Source organism: Varanus komodoensis, unplaced genomic scaffold (assembly GCF_004798865.1).
Source record: "Varanus komodoensis strain SLA01 unplaced genomic scaffold, ASM479886v1 scaffold33, whole genome shotgun sequence".
NCBI classification, from domain to species: Eukaryota; Metazoa; Chordata; class Lepidosauria; order Squamata; family Varanidae; genus Varanus; species Varanus komodoensis.
Window position 1 is genome coordinate 3,100,784 of NW_025335817.1, and position 13,777 is coordinate 3,114,560.

Sequence of the window (13,777 nt, forward strand, 5' to 3'; positions counted from 1 at the left end):
TATAGCAGAAAAGGGTCATTAAGCACTTTTTCTGTTCAAATACCGTAATGCAGACAAGAGACTGATGTAACTATAGGCTGAAATACATCTCAGGGTGGTACTCAAGGTACTCACCATACGCATTTCAGATGTTTGACAAATTTTCTGCTAGTGTTTAAACAACAAGGTCACCACTGGCTGGCGCTGGCCAGAACCACACGCTCTTTGCCTGGCCATGCGGGCATTTGGCTTTGCAGCACATGAGCATCTACACACACAGCTTAACACTCACACAACACATTGCGCACACTGTCTTCTGGAGTGGTATTTTCCTACCACGTTCCCTTTCAGACACTGATCAAGCTTCTCTCCCTCTGTTTCCAACACTCAAAACCTGTCCCCATGCTTACACAGCCAAAACTACACCATCCATGCACAAGAGGGGGTCTCAGCGGACTTGGGGAAACCCCAAGGTTTACAGAAGCACAAAAACACTTTAGGAAAAACCCTTAAGAAAAGTGCGGGGCAGAGTGGAGGTGCTTAACTCCAAACACTATCAAATGAGAAATAAAAGTGCTAAAAGAAAGCATCGACAAATGCTGATCTGTTGTTGGGAAGATCATGAATAAATCAGCTCAGTGGGGAAGGGATGGATTCTGCTGGAAAGGAGCCTGGCCGGCTGACACGCTAAACCAAAGTATTTCATACTGCATACTTTTGTTGCAGTTCCCATTTATCACAAGTTTTAAAAGGAAAGTTCTGTTACAGCAGTCTGCATTAGACTGAGCTGAGGGCATTCCAGGGTTTGCCAGAGGCACAACAAAGCATCCATTGCCTTGACATGATCGTAAACTTTGGAGGGCAGGAACTGTAATGCTATTTGTTTGTATGCCACTCTAGAAATTCTTTTAGCTAAAAGTCTAAGTATAAACACCATGATGAATACTTACCTGATAATGATGCAAGCGGATGCTTTCTCCTTTGGAGCCTGCATGCCCTACAGTACTCAAGCCAAAGCATCCAGCTAGGAATTGCAGTCTCACCGAGGTGAGAAGGGAGGAGGACTGAAACCCCAGCCCTTGGCGACTTCCTGCAGATGGAGTGCTGCCTTTTTCTTCCATCCCAGAAAGCAGGACCAGGATCTGATGAAGCGCCTCCAAGCGCAGCTGAAAGCAAATTTTAGAAATGCTTTGCATTATCTCCTTCCAAAAGTAAACAGAGCTGTATCACAGAATGGGTAAGTATACTAGGAGCAGAAGTCAGGGGAAAACATCATGGAGAACAGAAGGAGAGGCTGGCATACTGCACAGACCGCACAGGGTCAAAATGGCTTCCATAACCGCCTGCCTTCCTGGCTGAGTGCATGCACATCCCTGCATGGAATACCTGTGCGGCAGGCAACAGCCACCTGGCTGGCTGTGCCATTCCCCACGTTGCTTCAACAATGCCCAAGCCAGCCAGCCAGCCAGCCACATGCTGTGCCTGGGAGACCATGCCTATTCCCTGTGGAGCTATGCAAACAATGGCAGAGGCTGTGCCTGCCATGTGCCAGAACAGCCTTTTGGGTGCCCGAAAATCCCCACCTCCTCACAAGCCACACGGGGTATGGAGTGCTGACCGAAAACCGAGTGGCAAGATGCGTTCCGCCATTCATGAAAGCGATTCCAAGACATACCTCTGCTCTCTGCTGCTGCTGCTCCATGGCAACGATGTAGGCCTGGGGACTTGTTGACATACTTTCTTCGGGCTCCTTAAAGCCCGGGGAGCTCCCCACATCCCCACTCACAAAACTAATAATGTTCTCAATCAGTGTGTGAATGCCAACAGTTTTTGTGAAATCAAATTCAGACTCTCCAAACAAGCAAGAAGAGCTATACAGCCAATCTCTGTGTTTCAGCCGAGTCCATGAATCACTGAGCGCATCAATTGGGCTGTGAGCTGCTCCTGGAAGCACACAAAAAGCCCACGTAAATTCCAACGGAGTAACTTAAAAGGCGGCAACAGAAGTGATGTACAGCTAGCAATTCAAAACAGATGGAAATGTGGTATCATGCACACGGTTAGCACAGTACATTACATCAAAGGAAAAGAACTTCAGCTGTGTTTATTGCCGTAAATCCTTAAGCAACACATTGCCACAGAAGGAAATTAAAGGCAAAAGCCACTCAAACTGCTCAGCTTTAAGCTAGAACACTGAAAAAGATGGTATGCAAATAAAAGAGAGTGGTTAAGGGGGAAGAACACAAAATAAATGATGCACTTATTTTTTTTTACATCAAACTGTAAAGCAAGATTTGCATTTAACTTGCATAATTCTACCATTATGGTCAAAGCAGGGGGGATGGTTTACAGCTTGCTCTGAATGACATATTTTTGTAGATATAGGTATGGGTAAAGGGCAAGTAAACCAATACGAATTGTTTCGCTTCTACCTTGCTTTAGAAGTACTGTCTATTTGGCGTCATACAGTGAATCCACCTCACTGAACTGACTGCTTATACATATTAAATCAAGCTGTAGTTTTTCCTTCAATCCTAGCTGGGCCAGAATATGATTTCCAGGCCTTTCCTATGTGGGATTCCTTGTCCAGCTCTCATATGGGGACTGTGGAACAGTTTCTGATCACATCCTAGGTGCTGTGCACGCAGGCCACCTTATCCAGGGAGAGGGGATACTGGGACAGCTTGTGTCCCTTCCTTCACCTGCACAATGACCAGGCTGTACATGCTGAGCTGCCACACACAGTAGGACTCAGGGCCTTTGCTACCAAACGCTAGCTTCAGCCCCGTCGCCGTCGCCGTCATCAAACAGTGATAAAGTGAAAGGTCCCAAACAATAATATTACGTAATCTTACTGATTCATATTCCCCATATTGCAAACAATCAACAGTCACACATCAGTTCAGCTGAACTGCGCATCGGCAACAGTAGGCACAGGGTGAGGGTGAGGGTTATATCTGGGAATATCCATGGCTTTTACGAAGACCCTTCCACAGCCCTTTCCCTGAGAAGCTGCATGTCCTACACGCACCTCAGCACTTCTGATACAATAGCCAATGTGCTCTCTCAGATCCATGGCAGCAGCCTTTCCACAGGAAACACAACCCCCACCCTGCCATTTATATCCATTTTTTCTTTCTCAGAATGCCCCCTCAGTCTTGAAAAAATACACAAAACACTCAGTGTTTCACAAAGACAAGACAACACTAAGACAGTGAACACCAACCTTCTCTGCCCTGCAAGTATGAAAGTTGGGAGGATCACATGTTCCTGATCAATTCTAGCAATATTTTTGCTCATATTATTATCCAAGCTATGTAACTGCTTCTGTTTTAAAGCCCATATTCTACTGTCTAAATTTGATTTCGACCTAAGTGAAAAAAATCACTTAATGTACATTTTAAATTATGGGTCTGAGTTATTTAAAGTTTGAAACCCAACAATTTATATTGTAGACCTGAAGCTGTGTGGACAGCACTCTTCAGTTCTCCACATTTCTTATCAGGGTGAGAACCCCACACACATCTGACTACACAAAATGCCAGCTGCATGGCAAGTGGAACTGGATTTGTTCTTGCAAATGTTTTCTCTCCAGAAAGTTATCATTTATTTTATTTAACGGAAACAAGTCATTCCTGGAAGGACGAGTGGGGATGACAAAACTACATGCCCTCCTGAGCTACGCTTGGATGCTTATGTTCACCTTGATCACCCAGGGAGGTGGATTGGCCAGAGGGCTGCACCAGCACCTGAGAAATTCCAATCAAATTCCCACTCATCCGTGGAGCTCACTGAGCCAGCTGCTAGCTGTTGTTCTAGCCTATCTCACAAGGCTTTTGTGGGGATAAAATAAGGGGGACAAGAGAACTACGTATGCACTCCAGAGAGAAGGGAGGACTTGTCAGAAATATAACCAGCTACGAATACAGGCATCTCGTCCTTAATGACAAGGCTCTGGAGAAACTTCAGAACAGATGCAGGGGAAAGGGGCTGTGATCTCCTATCCACATTCTCTGTCCCACAGAGACCACTGAGCAGCCTTGCTGGGAGGTACAGGCATGGCTCTGAAAGCTCGCCTTTTCTGGACTGAATCGCATGGGCACTGGGCCACTTCCATGCTTGAATATCGGAGAGCTTTCATACTGGGATTTTCAAGGTTTTAAATGTGTCTACTCCTGTTTTAAAGCTTCTCCATTGGGTTCTGGCAGTTTTTGGGTGCAAATTATTCCCCACAAACACTAGGGCGGCAAGTAGAGAGGCAAAAGATAAATATCTGATGAAGCTGATGAAAACTCCTGCCCCGCAAAAATCCCATGGGGCATGATTTTATGAGCTTGGGTTGCAGAACAGTGTGATGCAGTCACCTCTGAATTAAAGGTGGTCTAACTAACATGTCTTTGTGAAGCAATGTTCTCAAGGCATCCTGGAGAAGTTGCCTGGTGCTATGAACTAGCAGGCTAGTTTATCTTGCCCAGTATGACCCTGGAAGAAAATCTGACACATCGCTCTCTAGGGTCAGCATACGAGAGCTGGTTTGCAGCCCTGCCAGTGGAGAGGCAGGCAATGTGCCCGGCTTCTGATACATACCAGATGCACACTGCACTGAACCTCTGATCTGCAAATGCCCCGAACATAAACAGAGGTACGCTTAATGCGCTAACATTCCCATTTTCAGCTCAATGTTGGGAACAGTTCTGCCTGACAGCTTAGTCTACACTGAAGCATTAGACAGGAAAAATACCCCATGTTTACTTGTCCCTTATATGCCAGTTTCTGCTAATGGAATTTTCAAAATGAATGCGCAACGGTTGCTATACGTATTTCATGTTTTATAGAGTGGTAGGCAAGCTAGAGAGAGGAAATAAAATCAGAACATGCCATCATGTACTTGCTTGTAGTTCTTCTTTTTTCTGGGGCTCAACTGGCCAAAAAGGAGTAAACACACTACCACACAAGAATCAGAAGACAAGAGAGACATTTGGTACGGAAGACAACATTCAATCTGCATTCTGTCCATACATGGAAAACAGCTTTAAGGAAGTGGGGAGCTTTCCTGTTTGGAGAGCACCTATACAGGTGCAGCTTCCAAAGCCTCCTGCAGTTGGAAAATAATGGGCAATGGTGCCATTCTGTAACCCCTTATATGGATACTTAAGAGAAACTACACACTGAGAAATTAACCCATGAGCCGTTGTGAAAAGTACCGCCTGCTAGAGAAAGGGTCAGGCAACAGGCTGGGCTCAAGGCTTCCTCACAAGACAGAGCTGCCTGAAGGGGATGCATCTCCAACGGGTCAGGACCCAGACCCAATGTAATTTAGGGGCTGGGGGCAAAGCATGCCAAAGGTCACATCCAACAGGCCAGATTGCTGAGCAACCACCAATCCACCTAAAGCCTGATGGCAGTTCAGCCCCAAAGTCCCTTCTGAGGACAGCACAGCCGGGCCGAGGGAAGCTCTCAACAGCCCAGAGCTGAAGCCGCTTTCTGACCAGCCTCTCAGCAACCTCCTCCGCCCAGCTCAGCACTGCTGGCAGCAATTCTCCAAGGTCTCAGGCATGAGTGTTTTCTATCCCAGAGTGAGCGAGGAAACACCAGGAAACAAGTTGCTAGGAAACAACTTGCAGCCTGTTTAGGGTAAACAGCAGCCGCCCCCCGGAAAGCGGGCGCAGATCACAGGGCCGAGATGTTACCATATCAAAGGCAGCCCAGCTCTGAAAAGCGGTGCTGGGGTGCAGGAGCGGCAGGTGCTGCCGCACGCATGGCTCGTGGTGGGCTCCTGTAGGACCTTGCACCGGCTGACGTGTCCTGCTGCACGGCGGAGCCTGAGAGAACACAGCACAGCTCAAGAGCAAAGGCGCCACCATAGTTTTCCAGACTCAGAGCTCCAAAGCTGGAAGCAGTTTAAGGCAGCAGGTGCTCAGCCTGATTTCTGGAAAACCGTGGGTTCTCTAGGAGTTTCAAAGGGCTCTGCTCCCGGTGGGAATTGGTGCCGGCAGGCAAGCAGCACAAAAGGCAGCTCACCTGCCATGATCAATATTCCCTGGCAAGGAACAGCTGCAGGGGCAGCTTCAGGATATTCAGGAATATGCTCGGATCCCTTCTAGAGGGAGCACAGGGGAAGCCGACAGTCTTGGTCCACCTCCTAGCAAGTTGCCGATGTGCTTCAGAGAACTCTTTCCAGAATTCCTTGCAGCAAGGAGGGGCCCTGTGACCTGTGGAAAGGGTTCTTCAAACCTCGAGGGTTTCAAGGTCACTGCTTCAGAGAAACTGAGTTCTATTAAACGGCAACAATAAATGTTCACAAAAATTATTACCCCTCTTTTTATGGGATGATGCCAAGTCCAAATCCACATTTCGTCTTCCATTCTACAATGAACAATAACAAGAGGGTTAGTGTGATCTCTGGTTTATTACAGTTATACAATGCACACCCATGAACTCAAACGGCTTCTTTAGATTTTTAATAGAGGTCTACATTTAGAAAGACCCGGCATAAAAAGAAAAAAAGGATAGAAAGGGAAGAAAAAATCAGCAGAGGGAGAGATGCGTGGCCATTGCCAGAGACAGTTTCAGGAGGAAAGGAGGCTTACAGCCACTTGTTCTCCCAACAAAAAGACCTACAGCTTCCGGCATGCCCAATGCCCCAAGCTTCTTAGGAGCTATTGGTGGGTTTTCTGTTTTTGTTTGCTTGTTTCTTTTGTTTTTTTGCTGTTAAAACTTTTTTGCGCATACTGGTCCTTTCTGAGAATTGTATTTACAAAGCTTCCCTGTAACGTTCAGGATTTTTCTGCATTTTTATCATTGATGTGCTGACTTATTCTGAACTGCACACACATTTTTAATTTTTAAGGGTAAGCAGTGCAGTCCTCCCTACCAAATCATTTTGTCTATTGGGCAGTATAGAATTGGAACAAATGAACAAACAAATGACTCAATCAATCAATCAATCAATCCATCACTAGCAACTATTCAAACTCGAAGGGCATTTTTAAACTCCTTTTGATGTAACAGAATGAACAAAGGAGAGAAGAAATTCCTCAATGCAAATGACAAAATGTGATCACATGCAATCTCCCCATGCACGTTTCTGAGTTGCAAGTTTGCCCAAGTTTATCCACCAAGTCCAGAGGTAGCTTGAACCCAAGAACCCATCCAATACCAACTACAGACTCCCAGTACTGAAAGCACATTTGCAAGACTTCAAATTATTTTGCCTACCAGTGAGTAACCTTCTTCATCCGATTCGGGTTGAGACAGGTCAGATTCACTCCTTGATTTTATCAATTTGTAGCTCGATGGGGAATGGACCGAGCGACTGTCTGCAGTCAGACTTTCACTTCTGCTTCACACAGACACAGAGAAACAAAACAAATCGTGCGGAGTGAGGAAACAGCTGCCGTGACAATTTCAGGTGCCCCAGATGGTCAGAGTCGTGCTAAATGTGGCTCCAAAGGTGCCCGCACAGGGAACTCTGATGCGCCCACCATGTTCTCCCCAGCACAAACTTCTCCTTCACCACAACGTCTGGGGAGCACAGCTCCTATGACCCCAGGGCTCTTGCCATGACATTTGTGATATATCTACATTTGGGGTTTTTTCCCTAGAAAATTGTAACCGAAGTGTCTAAAGGCCTGGTTATAGGTCCACCAGAAAGGACAAGTCAGTGCATGAAGTAAGACAAGTGATTGCGCAAAGTTTCCCAAGCAATGACAAACACAAAGAGCACCACAGACGTGACTAGACTGGCACCTCGGTGTGATAGCCAACAGCGGCACAAGCGGCACCAGATCGGTCTTAAACGCCCCTCGGAACACAAAAGGGCAAGATGCTTTGCAGCTCTGCCCCAGGAGTGCATTTCACCAGCCAGAGCCCTCCACAATCCCAGCCCTGACTTTTACACCTCTCACTCAACTGCGGTGGGGCATAAAGCAGAGACGCTGAGCCCAGTCTCAAGGATCTGGCCGGCCCACAAGGATTCACGCGGCACGTTTCAACAGCTGTTAGGCAGCCCAGTATCCGCACCTGGTCATGCACCCGATTCCTTCCGGGGTGCCGCTCGAAGGCTGCTGCAGCTGCCCTTCCTCCCTTCGCTTCTGCAGCTCTTCAACAACGGGACTGACTCCCAAGATCAGCAAGGCACACCTATGGATCACGGAGTTGCACGCGGCCGTGTACACATCCTGTCCCTCGGGAAGGTCTCTGCTGATCCGGCGTTCCTGCTGGGACTGTGGGGCCTGGTCGTCAAGTCGAGCCCCTGTCCCACCATTTATTCGCTCTCGATCCCGACTGCGAGCTACTTCACGGGCTGATAGAAAACATTGAAATATTTCTGTAACATGCAACACAAAAACAAAAGACTTAACTTCTAGGCAGAGCTAAGCAGCTGTAAAATTATTCATCTGAATGTATGCGCCCACAGATAAAACTCCGGCTGAAAGCTCCATTCATCCGAATGGGACTCCCACCTAAGAAGCTTCTGCAGGACGGTGCTCAAACTTTACTTACTGCCAGCTGTCATAACTTCATGTTCTCTTTCGTCCTCCTCCTCTTCTTGCTCGGGATGGCCCTCCTCTCTCTCTCTCTCTGCCTGCTCTTCCATCTCTGCTTCTTCATCAATGGTCCGGGTAAATGAGTTTTCTTGGGCATCCATGTCTAAAGATTCTGGATTTTCTAACATCTGGGGTGGGGGTGGAAGGAGACATTTACAGGAAGAAACAACCTTTTCCTAAGTAATGAATTCTGATGTGAATGTAGCATATTCTTGAAAAAAACAGGAAATAATGTCCTTTTAGGAACTGCACTGGGCAACAGCTGCACGATACAACCTTTTGGGCATTGTGGTTAAATGTATAGCAAAATGACAGATTAGGAATGAACAAAGGTCACAGGATGAGTGTCACTGCAGGAATTTCTGAGACTACAATGCAGTCTGCCCTTGCGTGAGTGGCAGAGTCAAGAAAGGCAGATTCAGCGGGAGGGGAGCCATTTGGTGGGAGACTCAGGACATATGAAAGGAAGGAAATTGTTGCAAACTGTCTAGAGGGCTTTGGCTATGATGTGGTATGAAGTAAATAACAGATTGTTCTTCGCACAGCACATAGTCCATCTTTGAAATGGCAGGCGGGCCATAATTTTGTATAGCTTTAAAAGGGAAATGGACAAATTAATGGAGGAGAAGGCCATTCAGAACTACTAGTCCTGATGACTCTATGCAGGGTGCCTCTTGTGTTCATGTGTGTGGATGCATACAACCATTTGCACATGCAACAACTGCAGTTCTCACACAATAGCCTGAGAAGTACCTTATGGAAGTGGGAACTTTAAGCTGCCAATAAATTAAGAGCAGCTGAAATAGCCACTGTATTCTAACACCGTATAATTTGATAGCAGCATTAAATCAGAAAGAGGCTGTCTGATCCAGTTCTCCACAGCTTCCACAGCTTTCTCCAGCAGCTGAAGATGAGCTGCTAAGACAAAGTGACCTGGTTTGCATGTAATGCCTAACCATGGGCTGTTTAAACCATGGGTAGTCTAGATGTGAAACAACATGAATCAATATAAAAAGCTCACAGCTCAGAAAGAAGAGACTCAGCCTAATATTTCTGATCAACACCTCATTTAAACATGATTTGAAACTAGCAAAACAAAGGCAAATCCTAATATGAGGTTCCTTCTCACACAAACAATCCACCTCAGCAGTCTTGCATGTTAAAACACAGCTCTTTCACTACATAAGGAAGCGGAGCTAAGGTGGTGATTTTCAGCCTCACCCATCTGTCTCTTGAGGACGACCTGGTCTGAATAAGTTCCATGTTCTTGCAAGCAAGCAAACGGCTCCGAACTTTATATACACACCGATACACTTCCACTAATGCTTTGCCAGGCTGGTACCTAGAAGACAGAAAAGTTCCACAGGATCTGAGGGCAGGCAATCAGCAGAAACGCAAGATAAATGCCTTGAGATGCTTCCTGGGCACTTGCCTGCTCTCACCACTTGCTTGACTGAGTAAATTTGTGTGTTTCAGGAGGGCAGCAAGAACAAATCTAGAAACAGTATCCAAAAGCGACTCACTACTTAAGGTTGCACTGTCCCAATCTGAAAGGGAAGCAAGAGACAGGAAGGACAGAATTATCAGAAGTAAAACAAAACAGCATCAAAAGTCAACAACTAAGAGTTGGCTTTACTATTGTCAACTGTATGTCAGTATGGCAAGATACACAGGACACATCCTTTCTTGCAAATCATTGCTATTTTCTTTTGCTTAAAAAATTGCTCAGTTCATGACTTTTAACTAGCCCTAACTAATCGACAGCTAATTTACCAAACAATCAAGATAGCTAGAATAGATTAAGAAATAAACTTGCTGACTGTTCATTTAAAAAAAGAAGATGCTAATAGCATTAGGTAATAAGTTGAAATAAAATGCAAGTATGTTGCATTAGAGAAACTTGATTATTTATGTGTTTCAATTTTAGCCTTGTATGTTCTATTTCTGGTTTTATTTGTTTTTTATTAAATTTGTATGAAAGCTGTCTATAAGCATAATGCTCTCTACGGTTAACAGAAATGTATAAAAGGTGGAGAGAAGTATCAGGGGATTTTATACATACACTTTTGTTTGTCAGCTCTGAAGAATTAGTCATTTTCTTATACCTATGTTTACTGTGCCCATTCACTTTTGTAATATTCTGGGCATTTCTTTTCCATTATACTGAGATGACTTAGGGCTACGAACTTAAAACTGAATTGAAATAAGCAAAATTAAAGTTAAGCACAAGCAACTCCTACGCCTGTTGCCCGCTCTGCCGGCCGCTCTTCCTGCCGAGAGCCTACCTTTGCTGACGGCATAGTCCTGCAGGCTGATCCAGAGGCTGCGCGCAGGCTCCTTTGCACACCCCAAGGCCAAATCTACAAAGACTGAGATTTCCGGGCGCAACCTGTAATCAAACGGCTTCTGTTCTTCATTTCCAGAGAGTGCCACTTCCAACAGAGAGCTCATGGACTTATCTAAAATAATGTGGAAAGTCAGGTGTTTGTGCCATCGCTTATTTATATGGGTGAGAGCAAAAACAAAACAGTATGATGCACGGGGCTTCTGTTCAAGGTTCCAGCCAGGCATTTCCTTTCCAAAATATGCCATTCCTCTCTCCCCACTGCAAGACACTCAAGTGTCCTGTGGCCACTTAACAGTCCTCAGTGTGCACTTTTGAGGTCCCCATCTTTAGGGTTCACACACACACACACACTTTACTGTACTATTGCAAACCTTAGGTCTCCCCTGAGCTTGCCAGTACTTCCTTTTTGAGTGTGAATGGTGTAATCTTGGCTATTTAATTTAGGTATGAAGATGTGTTTGCTGTGCAGCATATGTAAGGGGAAAAGTCCTCATACATCATCTTTCTCTAGTACTAAACCAGTATAAATACCATTTTAAAACCATAAAGTTTCAATTCCACAAGGAATACAATAAAAACATCTGTGCTGCCCCTAACAATGAAATAACATACGCTTCTAAAAACAGTGGAAACCTGGAGCCCAGTAAAAGAAAGCGGTTTCATGAAATCTTCCAAAGCAGGTAAAATACTTATGCTTCCAAAGAGGCAGCATTCACGAGCAAACTGCTGTAAAATCGTAATTCATTCAACTATTTCGTGTATGTTTTAGTAAATTTGCTCCGAATTACGTTGGGCCTTTTAGAAGAGCAAGGTCGAATCTTATGCATGTTTGGACAGAAAAGGGCCTGCAACCCCTAGCATCCCCCATCATCATAGCTGGCTGTGTCATGCTGGGGATTTTAGACCTGTATCAAAACAGCTGTATATCCCACCCCAGGTATTACACTGCATTTTCATACACTGGCCTGGAGACCACCACACCACGGGAGGAAGCAAAGGAGGGGCACAGTGTGAGAGTTCCTTCCTGCAGAAGAAGGGAGGCTCTTCAGAAGGGTTTTTGGCCTTCCTACCAGCAAAAACGGCCAGGAATGTGCTATTTATTTATTTATCTTACACAGAAACCTATTTAACAAGAACTACACAGGACAGGGAAAATTCCTGGAGGAGACGTCACGGCTCTTCTTTATCATTCCCCACAAAGCAGTGCATTTGGCAGAAGCGATACATGCCTGGCTACCAAATATGAAGGAACCAGCCTCCATTATGGCCTCCCTGCAAATTTCTCGGGGGGCTTCTGGTTGCCACTGGGCTACAGGACACGAGCCCACCAGACCCAGCAGGACGGGAATTCTGTCCTCACAAACCAACACCCACAATGTACTTACAGCTGTGCCAATGTACCTGTACACTGACAGCACATTCAGGACCGTTACCTAATTGTGGAATATCCATTTCAACTCCATCACTGAACAGGGGTGTTTTCAACCAGAAAGCGGTGTCTTGCTCCTCGGGAGACACTGGAGACCCCTGAAGCATCCCTCCCAGGCAGCGTCCAATCAACAGAGCCACAGTTCTCTCAAGGTCGACCAGCCACACCCAGGACTGGGCAGGCTGGGGCAAGGGCACGCCAGCGGGATCCACCAGCTCGGTTCCACCTGGAAAGGTCAAGCCAACATTACTCTCTGTGCCGAGGCTGTTTTGGAGTGCACAAGTCTGGCCGGGTCCGGTGATGGGTTCCCAAGCACGGAAGATTGGCACAGACTTCCCCACCTGCTTCAGGGGACGGATCCACCCCGCAAGTACGTTCACACACACCCCGTTTCTTCCACTGAGATGAGTGAGGATCCTATGAACAGAACAAATCTGAGGAGGCATGACCTGCTCGGCAGTGCCCATTTCAGGGGTACTAGTTCAGCAAAAGAAAGTTTCTGGGGAATAAAGCTTACTGCAGCTCCCTTAGAGTTTCTCAAAGAGGCAAAAATAGCTCCCAGAGTGTTTTAAAGCACAGCATATTAGGGATGCTTCCTGGCAAAGCATTGCAGGCACAATTGCCAAGCTCCATTCACTCATATGTCAGATGACACCATCCTCCTCCCATGCACCCTGAATGTCTTTCCAACGCTGTCCCAGCCTTTCACTTAATCAAAATATTATCCATTAGGGAGGGAAAGAGGAGGGGAGCAGTGGGCTCACGCTCTGCAATGCCTCCGTTTTGCCAAGGGTTGCTGGCACGGCCTTACCATGAAGAGGCCACTGCAGCTCCTGGTCTTCTAGAAGTACAGCAGCTGGCAGCAACCGATTGAGGCAGTCCAGAGGGGGCAGCAGATCCAGCAGGAAGCTCAGCAAAGGCTGCGCGACTGACACGGGCAGCAACAGCAGGGAATTCACAATCTGGCAAAGCATGCTTCCTGCGGCAGACACGTAAATTACATCTGCAAAGGGAAGAAGAACAAAATCTAATTTCTGGATTTTGCTAGAATGGTGTGGCACCTTATCAACCAGTGATGGCGAACCTTTTAGAGACCAAGTGCCCAAACTGCAACCCAAAACCCACTTATTTATCGCAAAGTGACAACACTACAATAAAACCTGAAAACTGAGGTTTTAATTTAGAAAGAACGCCTCACAGCCAGTCCAAGCAAATATATCTATCTATCCTTGGCAGTGCACTGACTGACCGTGCGAAAGCTTGGACAAGTCGCGGCTAATGAAAACTTTTGCTTGGATCCTGCTGCTTTATTATTTATTACATCATCATCATCAGTTTCCCTCTGGCTTCTTTTCTCAATTCATTGCAGCTCATGCCTATTGATTTTTACTGTGATTTTATCTACTGCTTTTGTTGCACAGGCAGTCCCTGGGTTGCAAATGGGGAATTGTTTGTAAATGGAATTGTATACAA

At 46.0% G+C, this 13,777-nt stretch overlaps 1 protein-coding gene across 8 annotated transcripts in view; it reads right to left on the reverse strand.

Moving 5' to 3' along the window:
* Positions 1-13,777, reverse strand: part of HERC1 (HECT and RLD domain containing E3 ubiquitin protein ligase family member 1) — a 78,897-nt gene that overhangs the window by 41,759 nt on the left and 23,361 nt on the right. For 7 of the 8 annotated variants that reach the window (XM_044438641.1, XM_044438642.1, XM_044438644.1 and 4 more), the window contains 11 exons: positions 13,116-13,307; positions 12,309-12,530; positions 10,814-10,987; positions 9,961-10,075; positions 9,750-9,870; positions 8,485-8,656; positions 8,002-8,308; positions 7,198-7,318; positions 6,294-6,345; positions 1,655-1,923; positions 930-1,145 (listed from right to left, as the gene is read on the reverse strand). In XM_044438641.1, the coding sequence (XP_044294576.1) occupies positions 930-1,145; positions 1,655-1,923; positions 6,294-6,345; positions 7,198-7,318; positions 8,002-8,308; positions 8,485-8,656; positions 9,750-9,870; positions 9,961-10,075; positions 10,814-10,987; positions 12,309-12,530; positions 13,116-13,307 (1,961 nt within the window). The remainder of the gene's footprint in view (positions 1-929; positions 1,146-1,654; positions 1,924-6,293; positions 6,346-7,197; positions 7,319-8,001; positions 8,309-8,484; positions 8,657-9,749; positions 9,871-9,960; positions 10,076-10,813; positions 10,988-12,308; positions 12,531-13,115; positions 13,308-13,777) is intronic. The other variant, XM_044438646.1, reaches the window with a different exon arrangement.